Here is a 23231-nt window from a genome sequence, read left to right as displayed (position 1 = left end):
TTTTATGAATGCCTGATGGAAATGTGTGGGTTTTTTGCTCTCACTATCGAAGCTTCAGAAAGAAAATCAAACCCCCTCATCCTGTTTTACTATCTCGCATCTGGGGAGCCACTGATACTCCAAATCCAATAACCATTCTTCCTCGTGGAGATATGCTGCAGGAAGAATTACGTGGTGCCTGTAGCTGGTCAGATCAGAATTTGACCCTAAGGCCGAGGCTGGCTAAAAAGCTGCTCTTACTGTCAGTTAGTGCCTTGATGTTAACTGGAGGCTCCTGAGCAGCTGGAGAAGTGATGGGAGTGAGTGGGGATGATGGTGGTACACCTGATCCTGGGCACTGCATGTCACTATGCTGGTGAGGAGGGATCTGGTGCCCTTTGGAGGTGTCTGGGGGACACTCTTATTCTGCCAGAAGTTACAGGAGGAAATCCCTGGTTTTACATGTATAATGTGAACCCCTCAAAACTCATGTGCAGTCTCAGAGGCAGAAGAAGCGGCAGCACCTTGGCCCAAACTTGCCCTTGCATCACTGCAAGGACTGCTGGGCTGCGGGAATGGTGTTCGAGGTCTCGTTTCAATAAACGTGTAAGCTGTAGGTTGTGTGTTTGGGAAACACAGCAGCATGATGGTACGTGATGGTAGCTGTGTCCTCGGGAAACCGGCCCTATCTGATCACACTTATGGTGGTTCCCCTTTGGCCAACCTGAGTCAAGGGCAAGCGAGAAAGACAGGTCTTGGAGGTTATATTCCCCAAAACCCTTATGAAAATAGGCCTAAAAGACAAGTGCCTCTAGTATGCTGTCTCAACCTTTAGGAGACATCAGAGAGTCCCTGTGGGGTTTAACGCTTTAGGTGCTGTGGGAGCTCAGTGACTCTCCTCCAGACAGAGCTGCTGTGTTTTGTTCGATCGCTTAACCTAGTAGCTTTGTATACCACAAAATCCTGGGTGTAAGCTTTCCTTCCTAAGCTTTATTTCTTTTTTTTTTTTTTTAATCTTCCAAGAACATGATAACTTTTTCTTTGTTTTCCTAGGTGCTCAGATAAGCTGTTTTGCACCCAGCTCCTTCTCCTGGCGTCAAGCTGCGTACGTGGACTCCTACTGCTGGGCAGCTGTGCAGCAGAAGCAACCATCCCAGAGCAACTTAGAAAACATCCCCCTGTGGCTACATAAAGTATGTACAGATCTCCTTCTCCTGGAAAAATTGTCCCCACATAGAAACCTGCCTTTGCTTCACTTTTCTTGCTCACTGCTCTGCTATAGTCCTTGGCTTTGACTTGGCTCTCTATTTTTAGAGAGAATGTTTTCTTTCCCCTACTTCCAAAGAGGGTAGTACTGGAGAAGGTATTTTCTGCTTTTAAATAAAGGGTCATGCTACAATAACAAATATCACCAGTTATCTGACATAAGAATAATGTTAATGGTGCTGTGTTGCCCTGGAGCTGAGTGCCTCACCTGGCTTTAGCCAGGAACTATTTTAAAACCAGGATACAAGACACAACAGCTGTCCTAATGCTTGTATCAAAAGCCTATTTTAGGAAATCAAAACAGTAAAAACATTTCATATTTTTATTGTGTTACACTTGGCCAGTTGTGGATGGGGAGAGTTACACTGATGGTAGATGGAGAGAGATAAAATTTTTGGGAGAGATTAAATTCATCACTGGTACTAACAGGTCTTCGGTGTGCTCTTCTGAGCTTCCGCAGGCACTTGCAAACTTGTTTTCACTGCTCAAGGTAAAGCAGCAACAGCACAGCAAGAGACTTATTTTATGGCTAAAAAGCGGAGTAGATACTAAGATACCTGAACTGGCTTAAAGCTTTGGCAGGAGTTACAAACTCTGAGTAAATGCCATGGCGATGCTTGGAGCTGACTCAACTCGAGAAGCAGCGTTGCCCTGCTTGGGCAGTGCTGATGTTGAAGTAAGAGATGCTGTTGGAGCTCTCCAAATTTGGGATGTTGTGTGCTGCCTTCCCCAGCCCTTTTATTACTTGCCCCAGCAAATAACCCCCCTGGCACCTGGGAGCAGGGGAGAACCTGGTGTTAGAGGGAGCTCAGGTCTGGGACCTGCAGCACCTGTATTTCTGGGTTTTGCTGGTGTATCCCGTACCTCAGGTTTTATTATCCAGTCAGCTGGTGGTATCTCCTCTGAAAGACTTTCCAGGGCTGGCCCTGATTTGTTTGCTGACTCAAGTCATTAGCTGTAAAGATTTACCACTGCCGTCTGCAGTTATGTCCACTCATAACCTCGACACAATGGTCTTGTGTTTTGTGAATATTAAAGCCAAACTTGTTGGTTTCTAGCCTGAACTCTTCCTTGCTCAGTTAGCACTCTGCTTCACTTCAGCCAGACCTTCTACAGAGGCCAGTCAAAGCTGCTGGGACGTCTCGCAATGCAGGAGACTTGTGTGGGTGGAAACTCTGCCTGCAAACCTGGATATGTTACTGCTCCTTTCTCCTGAGGGAGTTCTTGTTACCTGATTTCTTTGTGTTGAATTTTATGCCATAGGCACCTGCTGATAGCTGTAAGTCTCCTAGTTTGCCAGCCGTGACTAACAGCTGAAGTAGTCATACTTTTATGATGCAAGCCATGTTAATTTGCTGACTGGTGCTGTCTCAGGAGTTGGTGCCGGGCTCTTCTTCCCACAGTTCCTCCATGATAGCTTAATGGTATGTGATGATTCCTTGTAAATACCCTCCAGAGTGGCTGCAAGAAGTGTGTCTGAACAGCTGAGTCAGAGGCTGTAGCAGAGGCTGGGTGTCTTATCTTAACATCCTAAATGACTGCACCTACCCTTCTGAGCCATGCACTGATTGCTGCAGATGCTGTTTGGAGGCCAGTATTAATTAATATCCTTCTACTGGTTGTTCATCAACTTTCATGCTTTACAAGGTTCCAGGGAAGGAGCAGTGTTAGAGCTATTAACACTGACCTTTGGTTCCCACTGTGGTAACTGAAGGTGTTTCGCTGTTTGGATCCAAGGCCAGCAGCTGCCTGCAGCACTGCTGGGTGACTGGCCATGGGGCGTCTGCAGGAAAACAGGGCTTGGGATGTCTCCCCAGACTTGCCCTCCGGGGTGTGTACAAGCTCATGGCTCTGCAGATTTTGGCTAGATAACCATTTAAAAAATGGGCAGAGCAGAGCCTTTGTGATAACAGTGATGTTAATGAGAAAGGGGAGCCTTCCTAAGCTCAGGCGAGAAGAGACTTGACTCCACAGTGCAAGGGCAGGGATGCACACAGAGGGACAGCAGGGATCGTTAGGCCCAGTTTTTCTTGTTTTTCTTAAGACAACACTTAAAGCTTTTTTCCTGCTTTCTAGGCAGCAATGCTTTTATTTACAAAGCATCTCGGTTTCTTTCTAACACTCTGACTCACTTAGCATCTTGCTATATTGGCATGCTGGAAGACTCCATAAAAAAAACTTAAGGAGGGATTATATTAGTTTGGGGGGACTGAGGTTGTAGCCCCCAATTCCTGACTAAAATGCATGGATTTCCTTGTAGCACGCTCTCTGTGCTCTGTCAGAAGTGCTGCCAATGGCTTGTATGCTAGGACAGTGCTCAGCGTGGTATAGAGCACAGGTAGGACTGTGTCACTCTCTGATGAGGAACCAAACTTGCAGCAGCTTGCCCTCTTTTGTTCTAGGCGTCTGGTTGCTCTGAAGGATTGTCAAAACCAGGTTACATTACAGAAAAACTGAAGCCTTCCCACTTCCCTCCTATTTCAGAGTACAAGTTTGCATTGGGATTTTTGGTTTTTCTATCAGTAAAATGTGTGTTTCAATTCTGGGCAATCCCCAAGGCTTGGGCTCCTTTGCCTGCTGCCCTTTCTGCTCCGGGAGATCTCTCCCTACACTTGAATTTATCATTTTGGAAACTTGTTTTGGAGTGGAGAGGAGGAATGTACTGCAGCTTTCTGGGTTCCCTGACTCTGTAGTGGTCTGTGCACTCCCAGGGGATGCCCAAGGCCTCTCACCTTGGAGAACAGGAGTTCTGCAATTTCCAGTGATCCTGGAATAACTCTTCACACTTGGGTAACCCTTAGCAGAAAGTAAAATGAGTCGTGTACTCGAATGCATAATTGAAGAAACAAACTATCTGCAGGCAGATAAATGGAAAGTAGAGACTATGGTATGTCTGGCCTATATTCTGAGGAACGCCGAGTTCCTCCTCTTTATCAGTGAACAACCTGACAAAACGATTATGTGGTTGAGTCCTCTGACAAGACTCATCTTCAGGTTTGTCACTGATGAAGCTTACTCTGGTTGGGCTTTAGTCTTCTGTTGTCTCTGTCTCTTCTTCTGTGATTTACCATTAAGGCTTCATGCCCCAAGAGGTTTCTTGTGTGTATCTGAAGTGTCAGAACACAGATATTGGTTTCTGAAGATGAGTGGTAAAGAGAGACGGACAGTGGTGATGTGAGATGAAAGAGTCATGTATTACTCTCTCTGTGCAGATAGTTTCCTTTTTGCCTCTAGAGATGAGTGCACCACTTGACAACTTATTTTGATAAAACTCTTAAGCTTGGTCCTTAACTGGAGTAGAAACAAGCTTTTGGCCATTGTGAGTGGGTAGTCATTGCAGTCTAGCGGAGCAGGAGACTGCACTGCGAAGCCTTTTTAATCCATAGTGCACAGAGAAATGTATACAAACACATGCAGGAGGACAGTGAAGATCATCTTACTGGCCCTTGATAGCCACCAGATGTGACGGCAACCAAGCAAGCTGAGGGGGCAGTAAGACACTGAGTGATGACCTCTCTCTAGCCCTGAAATCTGGAGTTCTAGGATGGAGGTGCCTATGATCAAGAGATTTCCAGGGATTTTTTAAATTACTCTGTTTTCTACTCTATTATTAATTGGGGAGAATCAAGGAGGAAGATAATAAGCAGAGGTAAAGGGAGTAGATGGTTCTTCAGAAGAAGGGGATTCGTGCCAGTGTGCAATGCAGGCAAATGGTTCATCCAACTGACAGCAGAAAGAAGAGGTCTTCACACATGGCACAGCCAGGAGAGGTCAGTTGTCTGGCTCAGATGTCTGTAAAAGGGCAGGGCAAGTGCTGCAGGACCTGCTCAAAGCATTGAATGCAAAGAGTGGGGCTGAATTCTTTGTACGTGTGAAGTGAAACTTATCATGTTGAAAATACTTTTTGTAACAGAAGTAAGATTTACCATGGACCTGTGTGGTGTTCCTTTAGTTGCTTGTCTGTAAATACACCAAAAAGCCCCTTGAGGTTCTTAATTATGTTATTGGTATGATTGTAGTCACGATGGTTATCTGGTTCTCATTACTTACTGTTTGTACAACTTCTTAGTTGACTGAGGACTCTTCATCTTTAGACTATGAAGCCCCACCCAGAGGGATTAAAGGCTGTCAGAGCAAGGAAGCCTGAACGCAGATGCATTTATAAACCGTTCTTTGAGAGTGGATGTTAGAGCTACTTTGGTCACATTAGTCTTACTAATTGAAACTGGAGAAATACAGTTTTTAAGCTGTATCAAAGCAGAAAGGAAGTAGTAGGTGGGGTAAAAAAGGTCATGTAAGGTTTGAGTTTCACTTTCAGGTCTGGAGGCAGAATAGTATCTCAGCCAGAACGATGAGTCACTTATAGCTCATGTTTCTGCCCTGAACACCAATGAAATATCTGCCATCGACTCAACACAGGAACAGGGCCATATCCAGAGGGAGCTTAATACCTTTGCTTCTGGAAACATGTCATTGCTGCCATTAGCCTGGCTGGGGCCCGGTGCCTTTGCTTAGGCTCTTCCCAGGCAAACAGAGATTTGGAACTGAAGAAGCAGACACTTCACCATGATCTTATATTTGAATGAGAAATATTTTCATCTCAAGTGAGTGAAGACACTTCAGTGCTTCCGTCTTTGCAGAGCACTGTATGCCAGTGAATTTTCTCAAGGCTGTAATTCAGACCTGTGCAGTTTAAGAGCTTTGTGCTGTTGTACTTAAAGTTACCGTTTGACCACTGTTAGGTAAGGTAGAAGTCAGAATGCTTGCAGTCACTTTAATAGTGCTTGCCCAGAGAAAATAAGGACTGAATATGCAGTAAAATCAGAAAACTGTTGTTTTCTCAATGCCACTAAAGTGGTTCTTATGTTCTGCCAGTCATCTTTACCCAGACCTTGGCACGCTTTTTGTAGATTAAGTGCTTGAAAATGCCTTTTGGGTCACACCACCCTTGGCAGCTATATTTTCTTTAGATAATAAAAGCACATTTGAGCTTGTGAAGAAGTTTTTAAAAAGCCCTTTTAACTTACTTGCTGTGTATTTACTGTATCTTAGCACAGTTGAAGTGTTATATAATAGATTATTCTGTGTTTCACTCTGATTTTTCCTTTCACCTTCAGGAGAGTGTGATGTTAATGCATCATTAAAAGACAGTTTTGTCATTCCAGTGTCATATGTGCTTATGCAAACAGATTACTCAAACACTTTTTCTTTTATACCCATGCATACGTTCTGTTTGAACAGTTAGCTGATTTCTAACAAATTAACTTAAATGGACTGACGTCTTCAAAGCTTATTTCCTTGGCCTCCCAATAAAGGGTGAAAAAAAATCATGTCATGAGAATATTAGGAATTCAGTTTAATGTTTGTAGTCCTAGCACTGTATGCACATAGTGAAAGGCTATGCACGTGCATTGGGAACTGAAATCTGGTGAAGATGGTTCATGTCATTCTGAATATTTATCTGAATGTAGATGTTTACAAATTCTGGTAAAATGGAGTTGTTTTAGAAAATTATGTAGATAGTCTCCATGAGAGGAGCAAATGCAGGCAGCTGAATCATAGAATCATAGAACGGTTTGGGTTGGAAAGGACCTTAGAGATCATCAAGTTCCAACCCCCTGCCATGGGCAAGGACACCCTCCACTAGACCAGGTTGCTCAAAGCCCCATGAAGCCTGGCCTTGAACACCTCCAGGGATGGAATAAATGGTCATGACTTCAGAAGAGTTAAATAGATACAAGATTTCTAGAGTTCATGCTGCATGCATGTAGGTTATTTTTCTTCTTCACAATCGCTAATATTGATTTAAAATTGCTCAATCTGTTTATGGTCAGTGATGTGATGTCCTGCTTTTGCAAGTGGAGAACACAAGACTGAAAATGCTGTGTTGTGCTGAGATGGGGGATCAGGACTCTGCATCATAACACTCCTGAACATCCTGTTTCCTAACCTCTTGCTGTCAAGAAAGATCGTGCTTTCTGTGCTGCAGGGCTTGGTGGGGCATTTTGCCACAGGCTGCCGAAGAGCCGGTGTCACATCTGGTCCTTTTTTCGTCTTTGACTGCCCTGTGGAATATGTTACTCTCGGAGTACAGCCATGACATACAGAACAACCCTAATTCTGCAGTTCCCGTTTCAGTTACCTGTTGCAGAGCAGTGATGTGGAACATACACATCTTTAGCCTGGAGGAAGGAATCCTTCTCTGCACAGATTTCTGCTGAGATAAGGCTGGATTTCAGTGCCTCATCAGCACTGGTTAACGTGGGCTTTGGTGGTTTCTGGTGTTGTCAGATGTACCCAGTTCAGGTATCTGGTGCTCTTGGCTTTCAGGAGGAGTAAGGGCAATACTTAGCAGAAAACACTCTCTGGTGCGTGCACTGCTAGTTTTGTCTGTTTCATGCTGAATACTAATCGTACAGTATCTATGTCTAGTACCTTCCAGAAACTTGGACTAGCCTGGCTGAAGCTCTGCTGTTCTGTTTTTGGGTGGCAAACTTGTTGACCTCTCCTTGCAGCTGGGTGGAAGTGAAGGCTCAGGGCATCCAGGTTGAAGGATGGTGTCTGTAGCCCTCAATGCACTTTAACTACTAACGTACAGAAATGAGTATTTTTCACCATAGGATATTGTATCTATTGTTGCGTAGCTGTTCTAATCTGCTTTCAGAGGACCTTTCTTCAGTTCTGCAATCTCATACCATCGTAAATCCAACACTGTGATCTTGCCATTGAAAACGAACTTGATAACCAGACAGCAAAGGAAAAGCTGAGTCTTGGGGCAATATCTTTCTCTGGCATATCTTTGACTACATAGTTCCTGAAGTCAGTGACACTTCCCGTTTAATGTAAATACCACTAGCTATCCAAGATTGAAGTAGTATTTCCTCCTTGTGTATTCGGTGTCTTGGAAGTAAATACATAAAAGATACAGAAGAAAGGCATAAGGCATATGGCACATGCTCATCCATGGATGAATGCCATGGAGTCCTGTTCTTAAAATGGGAAGCTATTACGTGTGACTGTAAAATGTGGTCAGATGAGCTGGATAATACAAATCTGTTGCTCTGAAACCTAGGACTCGTGCCAGATGACTTTGCATTTTCACTTCTGCTTGTTGGTTCAAGGCTTTAAATTTTAATGATTCAGAACAATTTGCTAGTTATCTAAGCCTGCTGTTAACAAATAGAACAAGCGTATCTTTCATTTTTAAAAAAGCCAGAATCCGAGAAGGATGGAGTCGTGCATCAAGTGCTATGGAAGGGCTGAGAAATACAGGCTTTTGTTTCCAAACAAAAAGAGCTGGACTAATGGTCACGCTGCTGCTCTGGTTCTGACACCATTCAGAAAAGAGCTGCATCGTGTTTTCTCATGCTGCCATAAGCCATGGCTTTGGGAGTGATGAGAGCTGGCAATGGGAAGCCCAGTAAACACGTAGCAAATGTGCCTTTGCCCCAGTGGTGCGATGCTTCTAGGTGAAGAGGCAGTGGTGAAGGAGTCGGGGAGCAGAGGAGGTACAAGGGAAGGTGGCAGAGGCTGGTCTTCGTAAGCCAACAGTCTGTAGTGAGACAGGGGAGATGGGTGGGATTGGAGGAGGTCTGGAGCAGAGCAACAGGGATGATACCAATGTGCTGCACAAGTGCAGAATGTGCCCACAGAGTCTTTTTCTGGGCATAAAGGAAGAGATGGGGACCGGGACAACAGAGGTTTTGGGTTCTGTCTTCTGTGTCTCAACTGTGTTGCCTCTTGCCACATGTCTTGTAGGCCTCAGGGTAAAGAGATCTCAAAGATTACTCAGAAACTGCCAGTGACATTTCCAGTTTTGAGGGTCAGAAAGGAAATTTGTAAATCCTCTGATGCCTGTAAAGTTTCAAATGACTGAGTAGTAAAGCCAAGTGGTATAAACCAATGTAGGAAGCTTGGGCCGCTCATTACTAAATGAGAAGTTTCTTTGTTGATTCTTTCCCCGCCTGGCACCAGTGGAAGGGTGCTCAGAGGTGTATGACACAGAAGGAAGTGAAGTCAAACAGGCTTTGCAGCATCTTATGCAAGCTGGCATTTGTTAAGACCTAGGGAAAAGGTGTTGCAGCAGCTTAGAGGAGCTTAGGTAGGTTTAAGATATGTTCATAGATAGATCATTTCTTCTTCTATTTCTAGATAATGGAGAATTCAGAGGACTGGAAGAGCCTGGCCATGAAACCATAAAGCTCTGGGCAGGCCAAAGCATCCAGAACTTTTGACATGTGAGACCTGGTGGTGTTGTGCACCGTGATAAATATGAAGGGCAGATTCTTGACTTGTTGGGTTTGAGTTGATGAGATGTCTACAAAAGCACATTGGACACGCCAGAGCTTTACATCTCAATTGGAAAGCAAAGCACAGACCTGGAGAAGAGCAGATGTCTGAGGTTATCTGCTGTGCACAAAGAGGGAAGAGAGGAGATAGTGAGGGCAGAGCTCCACACAGTTTCTACAGGCTGCTGGGGTTAGAGGAAGGATCATGTCAAGGGTGCAGCAAGTAGAGCTGAGAGGCGACAGTCAGTAAGGACATGATTTTGAGAGAATGAGCTTGCTCAGTTTGGTTGAAAGCAGTTAGCAGTCCAAAAATAAGAGCAGCACCCACCTCCAAGGGCTGACTTGGCTGCTTGGAGTTCTGGAGGGAGGAAACTCCTGATGGTGACTATAGACAATCAGTTTGGGGAGCATGGTTTAGTGGTGCAGAAGATAGTATGGATTCAGTGGGAGTACTCAGCAGATTAACAGTCCCTGGCAATTCCAGGAGATCAGAAGGGATCTCATGGATCCCTCTGGCCTGTGAGGTCCGTTCCCTGCAGTAGACAGAGGACAGGACACAGCCATGATACAGCAGTACAGGGTTGATGCTTGTTCCTTGCTGGTGAGGGTGAGCTCCTCTAGTGGGACGTACGGTATAATTACAGTTAACGCTGCTTTGTTAACTAGGTTTCTGAAACTTGTTACTGGATTAGCTCATCCCTGCAGGATTTCTGTTTTGGTTTTAAAGGTGAATATTTCTTGAAGTTTTTTATTTCTCGAGGGCTTACCTACAGACTCAAGAGCAATTTTGGCAACGTTGCTACTGAGCAGAAACAGTTAAAGTATGAATTTATAAGAAGGGCTGCAAGAGAAGGCTGACCTTTAAAATACAGCATTGTCAGTTTCCTGTGGCTATTTAGTTCTTTTTGTGGCTTTGTCTTACTGGTGGACAGCAGGATGACCATTAGCCAGCACTGTGCCCTCATGGCCAAGAAGGCCAATGGCATCCTGGGGTGTATCAGAAGCGGGGTGGTCAGTAGGTCGAGAGAGGTTCTCCTCCCCCTCTACTCTGCCCTGGTGAGACCGCATCTGGAATATTGTGTCCAGTTCTGGGCCCCTCAGTTCAAGAGGGACAGGGAACTGCTGGAGAGAGTCCAGCGCAGAGCCACAAAGATGATGAAGGGAATGGAGCATCTCCCTTATGAGGAAAGGCTGAGGGAGCTGGGTCTCTTTAGTCTGGAAAAGAGGAGACTGAGGGGTGACCTAATCAGTGTTTATAAATATGTAAAGGGTGAGTGTCAGGAGGATGGAGCCAGGCTCTTCTCTGTGACATCCAGTGATAGGACAAGGGGCAATGGGTTCAAGCTGGAACATAGGAGGTTCCACTTGAATATGAGAAAAAAACTTCTTCACAGTGAGGGTGACAGAGCACTGGAACAGGCTGCCCAGAGAGGTTGTGGAGTCTCCTTCTCTGGAGACATTCAAAGCCCGCCTGGATGCATTCCTGTGTGATCTGATCTAGGTGTCCTGCTCCGGCAGGGGGATTGGACTAGATGATCTTTCGAGGTCCCTTCCAATCTCTAACATTCTGTGATTCTGTGGGTCACAAATTTCTGATGTGACTGCTAACTAGAGAATGTGCACATCCGCAATGGTGGTTCCTATTGTGGTCTCCAGTTGCTGGTGAAGTTCCTTTAAGAAGTCAGTTTTTATTTGTGTGCATATACATTTCTAGTATTAATAATAACCTAGGATTTTGCTTTAGTGGTAGGTGATCTTAGAAGCAGCTTTCCTGGTTAAAATGTTCAAGACCATCAAATTATTTATTTTGTGCATGCAAAACCTTAATATCTCTTGATTAATGAAAACACAAGTTAACATGTTAATACGAGGTCCAGATTCTCATCTTATTAAATACCTGCAGATCCACTGATGCAGGTAGAGCTGTTCCACTTGCACTGGCTAGTGATTTCAGCCCACGTTTCCTCTAAAATTCTACATTGGCTTTTTCAATTAATGTGCAGGTGTGCGTGGCTGTAACATTTAAGATGCCTTAAATCTTTTCAAATTCGTTTGCCACAACTAATTTAAAATTCCTTAAGAACTGATGCTGAGTTAAGTGTGCTTACTGTCAAAAATTGTGTGTAATGAAATAGAGGTTAGCCAAATTATGCAGTACATTTTGTTAACTAACTGCGTGTCTAATGAGATCTTACCTCACATCTCTGTAGATGTAAAGTTATGTGTGAATATACACCTTGAATATAATTTCACAGTAGATAGAAAATACCTGCTTTCCGGCAGCTGGAAGGAATTAGAGATTAGGTCTTGTGGTGAAAAAGTCCTGCTTGTTGATGACCAGAAGACGGAAAGACTTCAACCTCTTGTATTTTATACCTGCTTCAGCCCTTTCCGTAAGCAGTGGGGACCATGTAAGGGCTGACTTCTCAGCACTGCATTAACACCAGACCATTCTGATGTTGTGTGTTGGTTTCTATTTAGGAGTTACATAAAAATATTTAAATACCCTTAAATATTACAGCCACTCTTACATCCTTTACAGACTCTGTATGTCATGCACTCTGGGCAGACGTGTGTGTCTGAAGGCAGATGCAGCACTAGAAATGGTCTGTTCATGAACATCCTGGCAGCTAATGGAGAGCAGGAGAGATTTTGCCGGTGTTGCCAGTGTTTGGAGCATTTTAGGTGCTATGAGCAGTGGTGACACATTTGGGAAGGAGAGTTATGTGACATTATCCTCTTCTTCCAGTCAGCCCCTCTGATAGCTGCTGCGGTTGCCTTTGCTGTTGCTTGTTCCCCAGGTTAATGTTGCCTCTCTCAATTTCAACTCCAGCAGTGCAGTTCTGAATGCACACTGTAAATGTTATCAGGATTGTGGTAACTTTATCCTGCTTTTTTTTCTTTTTTTTTTTTTTTTTTTTTGGCAAAGCTTTAAGCAGTACCAAGGTTACTGGAGCTGTCTGAAAAGAGATTTTCCTTCCCTGCATGTCTCTGATAACCACAGAAGTGGGGTTTTGTAAAAGCATTTAAGTAAAATTATAGGGAATGTAATAGGCTTATGTGGAATTTAATAGACTTAAAAGGAATGATGGTGACTGACTGGCTTGTTTTATATACAGGTGGAGCCTAATCTGATTTTTTTCCTCCCTTCAGTTTTTCCCCTACATCCTGCTGCTCGTCGCCATCCTGCTGTACCTACCATGTTTGTTCTGGCGCTTCACTGCAGCACCTCACCTTTCTTCCGACCTGAAGTTTATTATGGAAGAACTTGACAAAGCCTATAACAGGGCAATCAAAGCTGCTAATAGCATCCGCGGAGGAGACCCCAGGGACCCTACTGACTTGGTTCCAGCTGTTAATGAAAACTTGACACAGAGGTAAGATGCTGGGGCTTGCCTTTCTTTGCTCTTTTCCTTAAGCTCTTAACAGATGTAACACCTTCACTCTTCTTAGAAATGTTTTGGAAAGGTTTGCGTGGTGACCTCACACGTTTTTAAGTTTGGTTAAAAAAATGAAGACATCTGAAATCATTCCTGTGAGCACTTGGAGCTGGAACTTGAAATTTTATTTTTTCGAATAAAACATTTGATGTGCTCTTATTGCCTGAGATGTCCTGATTTCTTTAGTTGTAGTAGGTGTTAATTAGTTTTACCCACCACAGCACAAGAAAACAGGGATGGCTGCAGTCTTCAATTCTCAATGTTCTTGACAGTCGCTTGCATGCTGTGAGCAAAGTTTGTTACTTGTCATTCCTGTCCTTTCAGATCTAGAACTGCAAAGCGTCTGTTTAGAGAAAAAAAAAAAAATCCCAAACCCCCCAAACACCAAAACCAACAAAAGCACAAAACCTGTCTCTGATCAGATTAGTGCACTGTTCTAACCTGGTCCAGTTTCTGCTTCATCCTAGCTCAGGGTACCTGTTTCTCTGTGTTTGTGGGGCTACAAGCAATGCAATGGGGACTTAAGTCTGTTCTTTAAAATGTGGAGTTAGGTCTTGACAAGTAAAAAGCCTTCCAGTGTGCTATTACCAAACAAGTGCTTGGGAAGTCTGCTTTTTTCGTCGTGGATTTGCTCACTATACCTGTTTTGTATTGTAATAGAACAAAAAAAACTTTTTTTGCTGCAAGGGTAATACTTTTTTTTTCCAGTTTTTCCAATGCTTGAGCTCTTTTGTCTCTTAGGTGGCTTTTCTGTATTAGAGTGTCAATATTCTTCATTTATCTGCTATTCTGTGATTTTTTTTTTTTTTACTGACTTCAGTAAAACTACCCTTGCTTTACCCCAATAAGAGAGAATCCAATGTTGTGTTTTTTTAGAGTACTAGGTTTCTTTGAAATCTTAGGTAGGTGAATGCTCCAGCATCTGATCTATGTAATTTGGTTTTTTTCCTCTCTCTTTCAGTTTGTGGGAAATATCTGAAAGCCACTTTAAATACCCCATTGTGGAGCAGTACCTGAAGACAAAGAAGAATTCCAAATGCTTAATAATTAAATACATTATCTGCCGTTTACTCACTCTAGTAATTATTTTAATTGCCTGCCTCTACCTGGGCTACTACATTAGCCTCTCCTCTTTGAGTGATGAGTTTCTTTGCACTATCAAAACTGGGATCTTAAAGAATGACACAACTGTTCCAGAAGTGGTTCAGTGCAAGCTTATTGCTGTTGGTGTCTTCAAGGTACTCAGCTATATTAACCTGATAGTCTACCTTCTAGTGATGCCGCTGGTGGTGTATGCAATGTTTGTTCCGTGGAGGTGGAATTCGGGTATTCTCAAAGTGTATGAAATCCTGCCAACTTTTGACGTTCTGAAACTCAAGTCAAAGAGTTTTGATGACTTAAGCCTTTACCTCCTCTTTCTTGAGGAAAATGTGAGTGAACTTAAATCATTTAAATGCCTCAAAGTGCTGGAGAACATTGCAGTTTCTGAGAAGTTTGATGTCATGCAACTTTTGGTGAACCTCGGTACTATTAAGACAGATACCGTAGATGGGAAGCCAGGGACAGCTATGTTGGAGAAGCCTGAAGGCACAGCTACAGAAGAGCTGGAAAAAAATGCAACAGAGCTACAAGGTAAGGTGACTTTCTCTTTCTTTAAAAAGAAAAGAAAAAAAAAAACAACAAAGAAAGAAACACCACAAAAACACCACATCCAAACCTGCTGGTATAGAGAGATAAGGAACCCATTAAGCCAAAAATTCATTAATGCAAAAGAAAGCAGGTTTCACCTAGATGTGTATTCCTACCAAAAATATTTTAATATATTCTACAAGAAAACGGACCTGCTTAGACCTTGCTGTGTTGTCTGCAGGATTACTGCTGTAACTTCATGTATGTGCCAGAAGATTGTAGTGTTGCAAGTCAGTGGCATAGGGTGAACACTGAGGTCTGAAGCTGAACTCCTTAAGACCTCCTGCACAGTAAAGGAACAATAGATTGGCCTGCAGTAGGTTGGGCTGGAAGGAGCTCCAGCGAGAAAGCTGGCAGTTTGAGGACATTTGTTTTTCAGCGATTAGCTCAAAGAGTAGTAACTGCTGCTTCTGCTTTTTCATTCAGGCTTTGGCAGAAGTCTTAGATGAATGCAAAAATAAGTCTGATGCTCAGAAATGCCACTGGTAGAGGAACAGAAAATGACAAAGGAAGGGAAGTGGGGCTGGGGCCAGTGAGCATGTTCCTGTTCCTTCTTACACAGAGAGAAAGGAATATTGTCTGTAAAGTGATTTTTGCCAAAATGGCCTAAGTCAATCTGGCTTGGTGCAGCTGTTCTCTGAATATTCCCACCAGTTCCCAGATGTGCTCAGCTCTGAGCAATTGCTCTTATATGAGATGCAGTCGTAGATTCTGTGCTAAAAAATGTGACGTATCTGAAATGTGATTCCGATTCCCTCCTCAAGTGCAGAATTAGAGAGAAGAAGCCAGATATCCAGGGAGAGGCAAAAAGGGACAGAAGAGCTTTCTTCCCATTTGATGTGAGTGTGGCTGCTGTCATAGCCATACTCGCAGAAGCAGCAGGACACCAATGCCTACATCCCCTGAATGAGGGAGTTGAGACTCTGTGGGCTGCCTCTTCACAAAGTCCTTCACTCGTGGAAGTGAAGATGCTTTAAAAGGTTTAGCAGCTGACCTGCGTAGTGGAGCACAATGCTGGGGGCAAGTTAAAGAACTGTTTTAAAGGCACAAAAAAATGAAATGTACTTTCTCTTGAGAAAGCTATGCCCTGTGCTTAATAAAAAAGAAGCAGCAGCATCCAGAGGGTAACTGTTCCTCTGTGCTTTGGTCAAGCAGTTCTGGTAGGCTGAGGTCTGGAGGAGAAGTCAAATTAGAGAACAGGGGAATTCAGAATATACAGGCAGAATTGTTTTCAAACTAGAAGAAGCACTTCTGGCAGCCAGCTCTAGTACAGCAGTTTGGATTAATTCTGACAAAACAGTTTTCCTCTTGAATGTGTCCCTTTTTGAAATTACAGGTGGGTTTTGGTAGAAGAATTTAAGAGCCCAAGGTGGAGGTCTCTGCTCAAGGAGCTGCAAAAGCTAATAGAAAATCTGACTCATTTTTATCTGCAGACCTTTTAAGACTGCTTTCATCTCACAAAAACACTTCCAAGACTTGTTTTCCCCCAGAGCAGAACAAACTCATGCTTGAAGCTCTGTTAAAATGCATTGCAAGAACAAGCTGCCATTTCATGACCAGCTCTGCCTGGCGCAGCCCTCTCCTTTTGCCTGTGTGCAGCTGCAGGCTTCACCACCTGTCAGCAAAGCTTCACCTCTGGCTCATCATATTTTCTTCGTCACTAGTGGCATCAGCATGTTTTAATTAATAACCATGTTAAACCAGTGGTAGCTGCTCGCTCCAGACCGTAAGGGCATCTGGCTGCTGGGTGCTGCATCCAGGCTGCACGGGGGCAGCTGGAGGATGCTCGGCATGGCACAGCCAGCCAGCCTGGCAGCACTGTCCTGGTAGCGGTTCCTCTGTAGATGAGAACATGTGGAGTGGTTTCATGGCCCTTTCACTTCTAAAGGCTTTCTTTCTCTTTAGTTTTGACAGACCATGATGCAAGCGGCAGTGTGAGTCCAAGAGAAGATAAAAAACTTCGCCAAAGACTTATCGATTCTTCGTGCTGATGCCTCCCCGCCGCAGCAGGCAGGAGCCTCGTGCTTCAGGACGGCTTGTCCTCTGCCTTTGCTACGCTCAGCACAGGGTGCTACTCTTTGAACGCAACCGTCTCAATGGCCTGACGATTCCTCAGAGGCCAAACTGGTTTACAGACTACTTGTGGCATAATAACCAGCAATCATGTACTTGACAAAGCATGTTGTAGACTTTCATTATTTATTTAAAAAAAAATGAAAACAAACACACAAGGAACAAAAAGAACAAAAGATTTCTATCATGAGTAGCGAGTGGCATGCATTGAATGCAATCAAAGCTGGCAGCAGGAAAGAGCTAGCACTATGCTGTGAGAAACGTAACCCTATAGGTAACAGAGATGGCCACGTCGCATGCTGAGATGTTGATCTGCTGGAAGCAGCCATCTCCGTTCTGGGGCATTTTGGGGGCTCTCTGCCCTGGAAGAGTATTTTTGTTGTTTTTTAATGAGTCTGGTTAATCTGCACCAGGTGGTGGCTGGTCACTGATATTGGCTGTGTCTTCACAGGAAAAATAGAGTTTGCTCTGTTCAGCCTGAGATGTCTTGGTTAGCCATCTCAACAGTGATGTCTGGGGTTGATTTACTTGGCACTGATGGAAGAGAAACTACAAACAGGCTTAGTATAAGGGGGTACTGTAAATGTTAAAGATTTTGAATTTTCTATGTATTAATAAATGAATAATGTCTTAACACCTTTTTTTACAAAATGTAAGCTAAATGTTCATTTAATTTCTATTTCTCGGTTATTTTGGTCTTAGTGGCTAACAAATCCACCTTGGAGTTTGGGCTGAAGATCAGTGAAGTTGGTTCCATTTTTGTAACGGTTTGCAGAAGTTGTTTTGTAATGTTTGCATGTGTGGAATTTGTTTAGTTGTGCTGTCTTCCAAAACCCACTTGAGAAAACCAGTCTTATTTGTATTACTAGCAGCTGAGTGCCTCCGCAGAGCCAGGCACCCACTAGCCAAAGTGAGGTAGATGTAAGTATGATGAAACATTGTTCTCCCCTCACAACCTGTGACTTAATTTTAATTAAAGATAACATACTGAAGTGGGTTGGAATAGACAAAGAAGGGGAAGTGTTTGTAAATTGTAAGACTGTCCTGGTTTGTTATTGTACTGTTCGGGGAAAGTACCGTTCAGCTTTAATATCATCATCCCCCTGCCCAGGACCTCTGCCTTCAGTTAACATTGAAATGACCTGTACCTTGAATTTGAGGTACAAGGTGAGGTGGGCGTGGGTTTAATCACCACAGTGGCAGTGTGTATCTTTCACAAATGTTTTATGCTCACTTGCTTTTCCGTGTTGTCCGTGTAACTGAAATGTTTTGCTTGTCACCTTTTACAAGTTGTCTTTTTAGACAAGGTAGCACCTCTTTTATAGCTAGGTAGGACTTCCATTTTCCGGTTCATCTGTGTCACCCGCTGTTGTGTTCTTGGCTGTTAGCATTCTCCGTACGGCTGAGGATGAGGGGGTAAAAGAAGTAATTGGTGTTACCAGCTTTGCACAGAACTGTGTGTGCTGCAGCTGATCTCGAAGAGATAGCGCATCGACTTGAATTTGGCAGCTGCTGCTAAACAAGTGGATCCCTAAGTGCTGCCACACTCTCCTTTGTGCTACTATTACAAGTACTCTTCAGTTACTACATGGCTTTTAGCTAAGAAAAGCCTAATCTAAAAGAAAGTCTTTAAAGCCATAGTGTTGTGCTACCTCTGCACAGGACAGCAGCACAGCTGCAATTCTAGTGTCTGTTGCATTACCAGCAAGAAACAGGGCTTGTGTTGGATACTGCTGGCCCAAACTGCTCAATTTTACTGCCATACTTCTCCCAGCAAGCCTACAACCCCTCTGACCTTTTCTGAATCGTTTCTGTCTGTCTGTGCTGCTGGGTTGCTGATGGTCCTTTGTGTGGGTACTGCAGATGCACACTGTGCATTGGGTGTTTTGAGCAAGGAGCTATAGTGCAATACTAAGATTTTGTGATGTGGATGTGTTTGAACTGTTTGGTGTAAGTAGAGTTCTCAGTCTTTAAAACTCAAAGCTCCTGAAAACATGTTCACGTTTCATGTTGGATATGAACCTAACTTTTTACTAATTTCCCTTTTGTATTTAAAAATATGACTTGCTGCAGTGAATCTCTTGTTGTCTTCCGAAGTCCTCAATAAAATATGTATCAATTCTTGGTTATTTAAATAAATTTTGCGAACTATAGCAGTGTAGGTGACTGACGGTTCCAGGAACAGTCACATGTCGCCATGTGAAAACCTGTAGTGCAATACATGTGGTCTGATGCTAAACCCTGAGCAGACTTTTTGGGCAGTAGTTATAATTGTATTCTTTTAAGTTTTGTTCTCATAAAATTGTCACATCAACATGAATTGGTTCAAAATATATTTAATCTTCAAAAACTGTTGAGAAAATATCAGCACATGATAAATATCCTATCTATTGTGTAAGTTATCTAAAAATTGGCCACAGTCTCAGCATGTGTGAGCTTTTCAGCTGTATCGTGCTGATTTAAGAGGTGTTGTTGCAACTGCACAACTCAGTTCTACTTGTATTTTAGTGGCACCACGCTTTCTGTATTTTGCCCTTTTCGAAAGATGATCTAACATCCAATTTAGGTCTTAAGGAGGAGAGTCCAACTTCAGCCTCTTCATCACTACAGTCTTTCTAGAAACAGCTACACCCACCTATCTTTTTTTAAAATACCCCAGAAAGTAAAATGGCAGTGTTGAGAGTCAATTTGGTCCATGCCACCCTTTGTCTGACACTTCTCTCTCCATCACTTGGATCTTAATAGTCTTCCAAATGCAGGAGAGTTGCAGCTAGCTCCTAGTGGACACGGGAGGATGCTGAGCTGGATCACCGGTCCCTAACTGCTCTATTGAGCTTTGTGCGTCTGTCCCAAGGAAGTGAATGCGCCATGTTAATACCTGCCCAGAAATGTGGAACTGGCCTTTTTGGGGACTATGTGTCCTGGTTTTGGCTGAGACAGAGTTAATTTTCTTCCTAGTAGCTGGTACAGTGCTGTATTCTGGATTTAGTATGAAACAATGTTGGTAGCACACTGATGTTTCAGTTGTTCCTAAATCAAGGATTTTTCAGTTTCCTGTGCTCTACCAGCGAGGAGGTGCGTGAGAAGCCGGGAGGGAGCTTGGCCAGGACAGCTGATCCAAACTGGCCAAAGGGATATTTCATACCATAAGACATCATGCTCAGTGTATAAACTCAGAGGAGTTGGTGTGGGAGGTGATTGCTGCTTGGGGACGGGCTGGGCATCGGTCAGTGGGTGGTGTGCGATTGCGCTGTGTGTCATTTGTGGGTATCTTGGGGTTTATTTCTCTCTTTTTTGTTATCTTCCTCTTCATTACTATTTTTTAAAATTTCAATTAACTGTTCTCACCTCAAGCCACAAGACTGGGGATTTTTTTTTCCCCCTTTTGATTTTCTCCTCCTTATCCCACTATGGAGGGAGGGCAGGGAGCAGGGAGGAGTGAGCCAGTGGCTGTGTGATGCTTTTTGCTGGCTGGGGTTAAACCATGACAGTCATTTTCGGGCACCAGCAGTCCACTTGCACCACTTCCTGGGGGAACTCCCTCAGTAGAAATTTCTAAGGTTTCAAAGTCAGTATTTCTCCAGTAAGGTTACTAAATATTTTAACCTAATTTTATGGAAAATCCACCTGTTCCCAAATTAAAGTTGTTAAGTTAAAGCTGAAATTGAAAAAAGGTTTGTAATTCGTTCTAGGCAGCAGGGAAATATGGTCAGAAATCAGAGTCTTTGAGTGGGCTTTTAGCTTGAAGTCCTGTGAATGGTCACATAGTAATGCCAGCCTTCTCTGAAAACACACAATGTGGATTTCATTACTAATTGGAGAGGGACTGTTTGACTAGTAGGTTTGTTTTCTTTTATTAACTCTTAAAACACACACAGTATGTGTACGGACACACCAGCTACCAATGAACACAGCCAGGTATGTCTAAGGCTGAATGTGAACCAACAGAAATTTAGGATTTAAACATAGAAAAGCCTTTGAATGTTTAGTATTTTGAGGTTTTTTTCCAAACCTTTGTGCTCTTCAGATCCCCTCAGAAAGAAATCCTTATTGAAAAAGCAATTAATTCCAGAGGATGCAGGTTTGTTGGTGACATAGCGATGGTACTTAGGAAGTATGAACTTGTGTCCAAGAGTGGTGAGGTTTGGGGGCAGGTCAGATTATTTGCCAGGCTGAGGCATGGGTTTATACTAACCAGTAAATATCCAGATCACAGGCTTGCTAACCCCAAATCCTTTTTTTTTTTTTTTTTCCTCTTTAATAGCATTTTGTGGGTGTGATTCCGTAGTCTACCTACAGTTTGTTAGGCCAGATTTGCTGCCACACTTTTGAAAGGGGAGAACTGTAGGTAGCAATAACTTCTGTGTGCTTGAGAGTTAAAGAGGAGGGAGGTTAGGGAAATGAATGACTTTTCAGACTTAACAGACAGTGTTTCATTGGTACACAGCGGCTGTAGGCAGAGGACTACATGAACAGCTCACCTCTTCAGAAAACAATCTAAACAAAGCTGGTGTATTGCACAGATGCTTATGCAGTACATATTGCCAAACACAGCCCTAGAAAGTGCTTTCCAAAAGTGTTACATCTTTTCAGACCAGCATTGCTGCTTTTCTTCTCCCTATGTGTGTCTGTAAAGCCCTTATCCGCCTCTTGTAGCACCTTTGCAATACTTGTTCTTTACGGTACTTTACAAAGGCTACCCAAGCAATAAGCTCCTCTGCTTTCTTGATGGAGGAAGAAGAGTTGAAGTGACTGTCCCATAGGAGTAAGTTTAACTAAAAGAGTTGGGTCTCTGGGTGTCTATTCCTGGGATCTGCCATGTTTTTAGTACAGTCTAGTTAACTAAGGGAGTACAGTCAAAACTAATGAAAACTGTTTTATTTCAGGGGAAGGGAGAATGTAACAATAAACAGGAGAATGCCTGAGGCATCGGGTGAGGTGGAACCAGCCATCAGAGACTGCTTGACTTCAGCTCTTCATCTCCATGTCTGAGGTAACAGTGAGACAAGTTCCATCTCTCCTGAGAGGCCCGCCAGTTACAAATATTCCCTGAGCTACTTAACTGTCACCAATCTGACCCTTCGGTGAAGGTAGGCAGGTCAGTAGTCATTAGATTGCCAGTTAATTGGCCCCATTTGCTGTTATGTGGTATTCTCTTCCAAGAAGGTTCAACCAACAAGCCCCCTCCAGAGAGGTCGGCTGGGACAGTCGGTGCAGCAGGGGAGAGACCCACAGTTTACAGACAGGTGAAAAAAGGGGCATGTAATGCAATTGTCGGTCATTTAGGAGCAACTGAAATTCCTTCCTCCTGCATGGGCCTTGAGTGCCCTTCAAGAAGGACTTGTCCACTGCAGAAACCTTGAGCCTGATTGTCCCTGTTGCAGCAGAAGTCTTGGGCACATTCTGCACTTGCTTGAGGACTGTGCAGGGTACAGCCTGTGCTTTGAGGAGGAAAGCTCCCCTGAGGAGTTACACCAGGATCCCAGAGCTGCTATCAGCTCTTAATACTAGAGAAAAACCTTTGAAGACATTTTGTGTTTTGAAAAAAAAAAAAAATGCACCCTGAAACAAGACTTTTTTTAATTCAAGGAGGACAAGATCACCTGGATGCCCTTTGAGGTTAATGTTATTGAGCTGCTGATAAAAGCAGCTGCAGGGAGGTGACAATCATTTGGAGAACAATAAAGGAGGCCCGGGAGATATTCTGGCACATTTCTGTTTGAAAAGCTCAAATTACATTCAGTATAGACTCAGGAATGGGCTTTGTGCAAGGGCTGCATTTTTAAGCCTTTAAAAAATATTATACGTTTTCATGTGCACAGGAAGCTCGGGGAAGCAGATGAAGAAATTCTTTGGGGAAAAAACAGCCTTTGCTGGATTAGGGCAAAATGACTGCAGTAAAGAGTTGGAGGAACGGCGAACTGCCTTGGAATGAGAAGCCAAATCTTGGGAGAAGACAACGCTTGCAGAAGAAGATGGAAAAGGCCTGACCCCTTCCAAGCACTGGGAGAGTCCTAAGTCTCATCGTTTCTCTGCCGTTACCAAACATTCAAATCCATAGGCAAAACCTCCCATTTTTGCCCTATTGTTAACTACATATGAAGGATATCATCCTACCATTGTTGTCAGATAGCTGGATTGGAAGAGGTGATTATAATGAATCAGTGTTTCCAGCCTTTCTGAGAATATATCCAGGCATCAATAAGATGACAAGCAAAAGAATTTTTACTTGTTTCTGTGCACGTTTTTAACCACGTTGCTCTCAGACTCTCAGTTCCAGGCCTCCTGAATACAAGATGTGTTTTCTCTTTTCTCTCTCTCTCAGTTCCTGTTTTATAAAATAGGGGTGATAACACCACTTCATCAAGCGGGGGCATTCCAACAAATATTGTGTCAGAATATGCAAATGTTTCCTCAATGATGTTGAGTGCTAGATGAAGAAGAAAGTGCTCTGAAGACATGAATTCTCTATTCAGAGCAGGTTTTGAAAAGGATA

General features: G+C 43.4%; 1 protein-coding gene across 1 annotated transcript; it reads left to right on the top strand.

Moving 5' to 3' along the window:
• The first annotated feature begins 312 nt into the window (after positions 1–312).
• Positions 313–16653, top strand: PANX1 (pannexin 1). Its single transcript, XM_010076667.1, has 5 exons — positions 313–355; positions 1033–1172; positions 12687–12910; positions 13935–14605; positions 16568–16653. The coding sequence occupies exons 1-5, from the start codon at positions 313–315 to the stop codon at positions 16651–16653; spliced, it is 1164 nt and encodes a 387-aa protein (XP_010074969.1).
• Positions 16654–23231: the final 6578 nt, after the last annotated feature.

The sequence above is a fragment of the Pterocles gutturalis genome, unplaced genomic scaffold (genome assembly GCF_000699245.1).
Source record: "Pterocles gutturalis isolate BGI_N339 unplaced genomic scaffold, ASM69924v1 scaffold34203, whole genome shotgun sequence".
NCBI lineage: Eukaryota > Metazoa > Chordata > Aves > Pterocliformes > Pteroclidae > Pterocles > Pterocles gutturalis.
The sequence above is the reverse complement of the archived record's forward strand: the minus strand, read 5'-3'. Positions and strand labels throughout refer to the sequence as shown.

What these genes read in the sequence shown, in the direction of transcription:
- PANX1 (XM_010076667.1), top strand. Translation starts at nt 313, where the DNA reads ATGGTGGTACACCTGATCCTGGGCACTGCATGTCACTATGCTG. An exon ending in CACTGCATGTCACTATGCTG is followed by an intron (nt 356 to 1,032) that starts GTGAGGAGGGAT and finishes TTGTTTTCCTAG; the next exon opens with GTGCTCAGATAAGCTGTTTT. An exon ending in TCCCCCTGTGGCTACATAAA is followed by an intron (nt 1,173 to 12,686) that starts GTATGTACAGAT and finishes TCCTCCCTTCAG; the next exon opens with TTTTTCCCCTACATCCTGCT.